Source organism: Patella vulgata, chromosome 8 (assembly GCF_932274485.2).
Source record: "Patella vulgata chromosome 8, xgPatVulg1.2, whole genome shotgun sequence".
NCBI lineage: Eukaryota > Metazoa > Mollusca > Gastropoda > Patellidae > Patella > Patella vulgata.
The window spans coordinates 26,864,481-26,873,694 of NC_065886.2; the positions used below are offsets into that span (position 1 = coordinate 26,864,481).

The 9,214-nt window shown below is 30.9% G+C and overlaps 1 protein-coding gene across 1 annotated transcript; it reads right to left on the reverse strand.

The window, feature by feature from the left end:
* Positions 1-288: 288 nt before the first annotated feature.
* LOC126829797 (CCR4-NOT transcription complex subunit 7) lies at positions 289-8,655 on the reverse strand. The gene is made up of 7 exons (XM_050559926.2): positions 8,353-8,655; positions 6,895-7,043; positions 6,448-6,641; positions 5,168-5,329; positions 4,109-4,286; positions 3,804-3,881; positions 289-3,223 (listed from the first exon to the last, which is right to left on the reverse strand). Exons 2-7 carry the CDS (start codon positions 7,006-7,008, stop codon positions 3,053-3,055), a joined length of 897 nt encoding a protein of 298 aa, XP_050415883.1. The 5' UTR covers positions 7,009-7,043; positions 8,353-8,655; the 3' UTR covers positions 289-3,052.
* Positions 8,656-9,214: the final 559 nt, after the last annotated feature.

A 9,214-nucleotide genomic window follows, 5' to 3' on the forward strand; every position in this document is an offset into this window, starting at 1 on the left:
GATAACTTTGGTCTGTAGAGCATCCACAAGATTTTTCAAAGAGGTCAATGGATATAACTGGCAGTAATTATCGGAAATCGTTGAAAATTGAAAATCAATCAACTTCTTCGTCTTATGATCATAAACACTGTATAAATTTAAAATTAATTGGATATTAACTTTAGCCTCTAGAGTGTCCACAACATTTTTCAAAGCGGAAGGGGGCAACGACAATATATGACTAGGAGCAAACTTTACAAATAATACATAAGTTGTCACAAAACTGAAATAAAAACAAAAAAAACAAGGTAATTTTTACACCTAAGGGTACATTATTTTTATTTACATTTATTTTAAAATATAGAAACAACCATTTCCCCCTTACAGTGTAAATCATTTCATTTAAAATTCCAGTTGAAGGTCTTAAATGATAAAAACCTATTGATGGTGTAAGGTACAGACAGTTTATAACACTGACAGATTTTAAAACATGCCCTTTTAACAAGGGCATTTGTGTAATTGACACATGTGGGCTATCAAGGGTTGTGTTGTTAAGACATCATTTGGCTGTTTAACCACAGATTAGAGCTCTAACAAGACAGATCTATCTAAACCTCTGCATCTTTTAAGTTGTGGCAAATATGCTAGTTGAAAGAACACATTTAGCTCTAGATAAATAAATCTAAAAATTTCAAGGGCAATCTCTTCTCAATTAATCATCACTCTTGAAAAACCGACAATGAAAAATATGTTGTTTACTAATTAAAATTCTGATATTTAATTGGATTATTTCATAATATACAAATATATCCAATGTTATAAGTTTATTTAACATGGGACAAAAATATATTAGAAAATACTGATATGATGGTACACAGAGGTTTACAGTACACAAAACAAACAAAAAAATTAGAACATGAAAATTTGAAAATAGTTTTAAAATTACATAATGAACTAATATTTTTTTTTCTTCTATTACATTGGCAACATTACATTAAAATTATATCATTAAATAAAATTTAAAATACATATTCATGTCTTTATTTCAAGGCTCACTCAAGTCAAATAAGGCCCAAATCCCTGAATTATTCTTTAAAGCTACTCTATCGGCCAAATGCAAGAATGTGGACCCTAAAGTAACTTTCAATCTCTAAACCCTGCCCAAGAATGATATAAAAAAAAAAAAGAAAAAAAAGATGATAACTGTAAGCAATGCGAAAGATGAATTTATAAAATCAAAAAAATAGGAAGGACACAGCTCAGAAAAAAATATTAAAACAATGACAAAATGATGATGAACCACAACAAAATGCAGATTAAAAGATTTGACCTTGATAAGCATTAAAATCAATGTAATTTAAAATTATATCTCGTTCAAATTTGATAGAAGTATAAATGACCTTAAAGCAAAAACCACGTAGCTGTATATTTGACTTGACAATAATATAAGGTGTAGGACCTGTTGGTCAGTCATACATTAGTGAAATATTCAAAGACAAATTATAACATTAAGCATAGAAGCAAAAAGAAAAGAAATACATTATTGAAAATAACTGAATGTCAAATATTTTAATTCTTAATATTTAAAATCAATTACAAAGCTTTTAAACTAAGAAATTAAAATCCCTCAAATATGACCATTAACAATAAGAGCAGAGCAGAAATCCTTCCATTTAACGTATAGTTATAACTGATTATTTTCAAGTCAAATATCTTTAGCAGCACGGCTATTGTTCATAATAATCACAGTTATCAGCTTTTTGAAAAGTCCAAATACTCTAATACACACAATTTTAGGGTCGCAAAATCAAATATCACAGATAAAATTGTTCATTCACGAACACCTGGTTTTCTTTTAAAAACAAACTGCAATTTACAAACAAACCCTCTAAAGTATGTTTCATTATATACTTCTTGTTTTGTTACGAGATAAAATCAAATTCTGTCTAAAACCAATACAAAAGTATCGCAATATAGGCAAGTAAAACAATTGATTAAATGTGTTGGAAAATATATGCATTATTTGATTTAAAGGGAGAGAATTGGCTATCAAAAATAAATCTAACAATGAATTTTACAATTGAATTATTGGGATAAAGATGGAAAATGATCGTATTCAATTTTTAGACCTGATTTGCACAATTTTAACAATAAAAGATATTGCTTATTACCCAACATTAATAATCAAACATGTCTACTTGTATTTATCACACATCCTAATAATATTGCTGCCTTTTACATCAGGATTTATCACAATTTCTTCCTATTGTAACAAAGGAAATATTAAAATTCCACATGAAAATATGTGAAACAATAATTTATCATGGTCAACACGACAGACCAACAGGTGTTCTGAGATGGTAGCAAATCGCACCCCTGATTGTTTCCCTGTGTCTGTCTTCCTGAACAAAAGAATAATCCCAACTTAAAATGATTAAACAATGGAAGGGGGAAAACAGTGTTAAAATTAAATCTAAAATATCAACAAAAAGTCGACACACATGTAAGCACTTGCAGCTATCTAACTTCTGTTATAAAGAGAAAAATAAAGCATCCTAATATGTAAAGAGGGGGCGAAAAAGCCTCTGTCAGCACCAACCCAAAATATTAAACTGATAATCTCTGAAATACACTACATTTGAATAAATTATGACCATAACTTGCTTATATAATTTTCCGCAACTTAATTTTAGGAGATACTAGAATTCATTCATTGGCTTAGTATTAATTCATGCCATCTAAAAGCTAGATCCAGCTTAATATTTTGTTGAAGAGATATGGAACAGATGCATTCACTTAATACATATATAAATAATATCATATGCAATGTCAAAACTTCATAATCATCAATTATGATTGTATACTTTGTACACGAATTGATGGTAATCTAATATACAAATAAAACAATTAATTAAGGACATATTTTGATATTAGTTCCTTGGTTGTATCAAATTTCATAACTAAAAATATGCATGCACAAATATTTTACATGATAAAAATTGTCTATGTTCGATTTCGTTATGCTCCAAAATGACCTGTTAACATGAACGTAATGAAGTGATGAAACGGTCTATCATGAGGCAGATGTGACGGTTGCTGGCATATTATCATCTGTACCAGTCGTATGAGAATTGGAGGAAATGTTATTATTTTCATAGCTAGTTCCATTTTGAACAAAAGATGTTCCAAGTCCATATAAATGACCACAGTATTTAGCATCATCAATATTATCTTCAAAAAACATCTGGAAAAAAATAAAATCATTCTTGAAATAAATACCATATCAAATCAACATTAATAGATATATTTTATATTTTAATAATATATACTGAAGTCGAAAAGAAAGTATACACTGTTCATTTTGTCCTGTTTCAAACAAAGTCGTTTTTCCATTGTATGCGGTATTTGGGTACAATGTCCATTTGTTTTGCCGTTTATTTGCTTAGAAAAATTGAGTTTGTTCAGTGTAGTTTTATCACATTTTTTTGATTTAACAAAACTTAGTCATATTTTTAGTGTGTATACTTTCTTTTGGACTTCAGTATAGAATTCATATTTGGAAGTAGTCCTTTCAATAATGTCACAGCAAAAATCTGTCTTTTGGAATAGAATGTGATGCAGTATTTAAAGATAATAGTTTGCAGGTAAATACAACAGTAAGTTTGACTTGTGAACAGAAAAATATTTTTTCTATGTTAAAGATATACAACATTAGCATGAAATCTCATTCTAAAAATGCCTTTTAATTAATTGAAACTACAAAGACCAAATAGTAAATTTTACTATCTATGGTTACAGTTGAAAAAAACTAATTTAATACTAACCTCTCTCATTTTAAAAAATGCCATACCAGTTAACAAACTATCACTACCTGCTTGATGTTGAGGTCCAACACGAACAATCTGTTAATTAAAGAAATTTTATGGATTGTTAGCTTTTCACTTGAAAAAACAAACATCTGTGTATAAAAGGACAGTGAACTATATCTTCTCTTTCTAATTCACACCATCTTATTTCTGTGCCAAGGTCCAAAATTATAAAAGAACAGAAAAAAGATACATCTTGTTTAAATTTAAATTCCTGAAAGGCTTAAATAAATTATACTAAATCTAAAATAGTATAAAATTACCTCTAACTGGTCAGCAACTTCTTGTAAACCACCTTTCAAATTTTTACAACTTTTCATTAAATATTTCACATCATATATATTAGGGAAATAAAGCTGCAGAAGTTCGAAAAATTCGGTTTCCTCAGTAGGAAGATTAGTACCAGTTAAAAGCTTCAATAAATAACCAAAATCGTAACCACTGAAATAAAAAAGAAGCCATTAATGCATTTGAAATTTACAATTTTATAAACACAAGTACCGGATTTTAAAGAGTATATTGTTTTTTCAACCTCCAATAGACAATTCGAAGCAGTGTATAAGATGAGTGCTTTTCAATTCAGTAGTTATCTTTCATAGTCTAATACTATGCCGATGTACGTCAAAAAAGGGCCCATAATATTAATTAATGTAAAATAATTAAATGTAGGACTAACTTGAGTAATATTCCAAGTTTTGTTCTTGGTTCATTTGAACCATATTTTATTTCAATATCTACTATAAATCCCAAGACAATACACTGTTTCTCTTCGCATGTGACATGGCCATATTATGATTACACAATGTTACTAATAATAGAATAAAGTAAAATAGAAGGCATCTATTGATTGGACAATAAAGAAAATAATTACAATTTTTATGATTGGTTAATTTAACTGATAACCAAAGTAGAATTCTCGCTAGAAATTACGAGAGATGTACACGACATGTGTATAATTATGGCAGAACTATTCTGTTTTAATGGTATTTTCTGGACTTTATGATTATATTTTGAATAGTGGTTATATTTTTAAATAAATATTAAAGTATATATATATATTTAGGAATGCTGACAAGTATTTGGATTGGAATAACAATGAGCACTGTTGTCGATTTTTTTTATAACCTTCATCCATATATGAAAGACCCGCTTTCTGCGGAAAAAAGTATCAACTTATACCCCGCAAAAGACGGTAACTGTAAACAGGGATAACTAGCTATATATAGTTGCCTAGCCAATTTCATCTCCTCTTATCAATACCTTCAAAAAATAGAAGACTGACAAGACTGTCAAAATATTGAGATAAATCTAATACAGCATACCTATGAAATGAAATAAATCTCATATCTTCTGCTAGCACTATACCAGACGTCATTAGTAACTCTGCAAATTCAAGCAGATCTATTCCATCCTGATCATGTTTATCAAACTGAATACCAGACGTTCTTAATAAATCTATAGACTCTTGTGCATACATATCTTCCCTGTAACAAATAAAGACATCACTAGAAAGAAGAATCATTTATAAATGATATTCATTATGTGTAATTTTAAGCGACAGAAATCCCTTGCAAACTAATAATTTATGTTGCATAGACATTTCAACAATCTAGGCTGCTCGCTATGTAATAAGCTCACACAATTTTGTAATAGGCGAACAGAATTGATAGTCCTTTTTTCAATCTGATTGAATCCAATCCAGGAGCTTATCTAGCGTTGGTATTTGGATCATGTTTGCTTAATTAAATGTTAAATAATCAATCTGAGTACATATTAGCCTGGATAAAGTTGGGAGGAAATTGATACTGTAGCGAAAGATAGGTTGCCAGACAACGAAACACACGCCCACAGCAGCTAATCGCCCGGGCAGTCAACAAGAGTTGTCGCATATTGAAACATTTATAACACACTAAAATCTGATTAAGAATTTGTTTGGCACGTGCTAACGTTTAGTATACAAAACATTTAATATCATGGATTTAGCTGTCAAGTTATCAAAAATCACTGAAAATCAATATACTTGTTCATCCCCAAGACCTTAAACTCTGTGTATCAATCTAAAGTCAATCTAAACAATTATATATAGGCGTATAAATATAAAATCAATTAGATGATACTATGATCTCTAAAGTATCCAAAAGAATTTTGAAAGTGGCCAAGGACCATAACTCTGGCAGTAATTATCAATAGGATTCTTTGTCTGATGATCTTAAACCCATCAGAGGGAAGTAGCATGTTTTCAGCTCAGAATTCCCATATTTGCTTCTCATTTTTAAGTAACTTGGCCACCATTATCAGAATTAGTCAAAGTATTGTAATGAAACAATATACACAAGTTAATCACTCTCACTTAATTATAATCAAAGTTATTGTGTTCTCAAAGCATTTTTCAATCAAATTGCTTATCTCTGCTTACTTTCAGCAGAAAATATTCATTAAACTTAGACAAGACATTCATCTTATAAAACACCAAACTAGAACATTCTATTAGAGCAGAGTCATTATGTCCCAAAAAGTGGTCACGATGGATGGACAGACAAACTGATTAATGTTTCTCTGCTTTCTTTGGAAGGGGGGGTTGGGGCTGGGGGGGGCTACTTACGTTAAATTAAATTTCATATTAAACTGCCATGTACAAGTATTTGGAGCTGCCTCTCCTTTTTCATTTAGAAAAGAAAATCCAACTTGAATTAGTTTTAATAGGTCGACATTACATCTAAGTAATTGGTATTGAAACTCAGCAGTGCTCCTAAATTCACCAATTGGTCTTGCAACAACACCTGGGAACTCAGTGTCCTAAAGCATCATGAAATAAAAATATTGCATTAAATAATATTTTAACATTTTTAGAAATATCAATCTAGCCAATCATTATATTCTAATTTGTTTTTTTAGTTTTTACTTTTTTCACAGACTGGATCAGCAAGCAAGAGATCAAATCTCTTTTCAAATTATCAGTTACTGACTTGACCTGCCAATGTATGTCAATAAAGCGAGTATTATACTAAAACTAATGACTAATAAAATATCTTTGTTTTGCTTTACATACCATTGCAACAAATTTATATTTCTGGACAACCCGTCGCATACAACGAAACTCTTCTTCCAAATTGTGTTTCCAGACATCCCTGATACCATATTCTGTTTGTGCTACTGATGGCATTTTAACAGCATAACTGAGAATCCACTTTTAGAGGCCTGAAATGTTTGATACATGCAACTAAGTTGTCTTGCCTTGCATTTTGTAAAGCCAATTTCAGAAATGGTTCTAGGACATTGATGTTACTCGCGGTTAGCAGACAATTTTGGGGTTGTTTTGATGCAAAGATGTAGGCCTAATCATCCAGTTGCAAAATTATTGCTTGTAACCTTGATAAATTCCCAGAAGAAACAAACCATAAAATATAATTACATAACAAAGATATGTCAGTTTACCCGTATTTGAAACATAACATCAACTAACAGATAGATAAAGCTCTTTTGCAACACGACTCTTCAGAAACCATACCCAACATAATCTAGCTATTTTCTTTTTTTTGCCAGATATACACCACATTATTATTTCTATATTTTGTACTATGTACAATGGTAACAATGTATAATCTTACTTGCACAACACAATGTACTGAGTAGGACTGTGACTGTATTGGTGTTTGGTTGAGCATGAAAATCTTTGAGTGTTATTAAATGGATTTGCTCTTAAAATGGATGAATGTTGACAATGTGAAATTGTTTATTAAATTTCTAAACAAAGTACTCTGAAATCGACTATACGATACTGTCACATGACATCTCCACTAAATTCAAATCGAGAGAGAGAGAGAAAAGGGGTTTAACGTCCACTCGACACAAACTAGGTCATTTCGGGACTAAAATATATTTTAAATTTAATTTCAATAATTCGCTTGCGCATAGGGGTCTTTAGCAGTGGGAGGAAACTGGAGAACCCGGAGAAAATACACGAGGTTGGACAGGCAACCCTACTCCTTGTCACGTACAACCGGGGATTCGAAACCACGCCAGTCGACTGAATGACAGACTTTATGATACAGCGCGCGCACGCTAACCATTCAGCCATCCAACCCCCCAAATTCAAATCGATATGGCAAGTCAATAAAAAAGACTAATAATATGGTAATCTCTGCAAAATCTTATCTTCTGGGATGAAACCTGCTCTAAAACATACATTACATGTACCTTCCACGTCACTTAAAACTCCAATACACTTTTTCAAATTGACAACCACACAGTTTTTCAGACAAAATAATTGAAACTAACTTCCAATTTGGTATTTAAAATTTTGGATGTTGCACTCATTTTTATATGTCAATTTTTACTTATTTTATGGGTGAACCATGTTACCATCCACCTGTTATTAATAAAAATTATTTTTATGATTGAATGTAGAAATCATACAGACACAAAGTAAAGTTTAAATTGGTTCTACATTATTACACTATCAAACACAGATCTTTAAATTTCAGCTTCTTGATTATTTCATACAAACCTTTGTATCTTCACACAACAATGTTCCCCTTATTTGTATTCGATTTTGCAAATTTTATGAACAAGACTAAGAGTAAGAGCATGTGCTTTCGATCCCAAACACTGCTTAGTAAGATATATTGTGAGCGTTGCTCCCTTTCAATATGGTCAAATTTCAATAGTTTAAGGTGTCTCTAAATAATATATAAGTTTCATTTTAGATAAGAAAGTGGTTTCTGGCTGTTAAATTGAATGAACTGTAACGAACAAATGCGGAAAATTGAACATTATTTGCGAATCTTTCTCAATTCAACTTCCGGTTCATTTCGCGCATGTCTAAAAAATAAAAGTCTGGATATTCATGTATATTCTATTTTTACAGAACATATGAAGGAGAATACCAATGACGTAGGCTAGTGCTAAATGATAAGGTCAGCTCAATTTTTCGTCATAGGTCACGAGATGTAGCGCTAATCCACATCCTAACCCTAACCCTGAAGCTAGCCCCAATGCTTACCCATTACTTACAATCTCGCCAACAATCACGTGCCCTAATCTTATTTACACACCAGCTACCTTGACAAAAATTGAGATGGCCGTAACAAATAGGTTTAACCCCAATGACGTATATATATGATTGACAGCTGTCAGACTTCTCTCAAGGGAAATAAACTGAACAATTGGAAGCAGACCACAAATGCGATGGCAAAAAATTTAGAAACCTGTTTTCCTGCTATTCCACTTCCAAGCTACGAGTTGAAAGTGTTCCAATATAGCCTTATTTCGTCATAGGTGATTAATTTATAATTATGCATGTTCTTAATATTCATTAGAATAAAAAATAATCTTGCTTCTTTGACTAAAACGTTGGATATGAATTCTCA

Excerpts from the sequence above, each read along its gene's own strand:
- LOC126829797 (XM_050559926.2), bottom strand. The coding sequence starts at position 7,008 with ATGCCATCAGTAGCACAAACAGAATATGGTATCAGGGATGTCTGGAAA. Across the intron at positions 6,642-6,894 it reads AATATAAATTTGTTGCAATG|GACACTGAGTTCCCAGGTGT; the intron begins GTATGTAAAGCA and ends ATGATGCTTTAG. Across the intron at positions 3,882-4,108 it reads AAGTTGCTGACCAGTTAGAG|ATTGTTCGTGTTGGACCTCA; the intron begins GTAATTTTATAC and ends TTTAATTAACAG.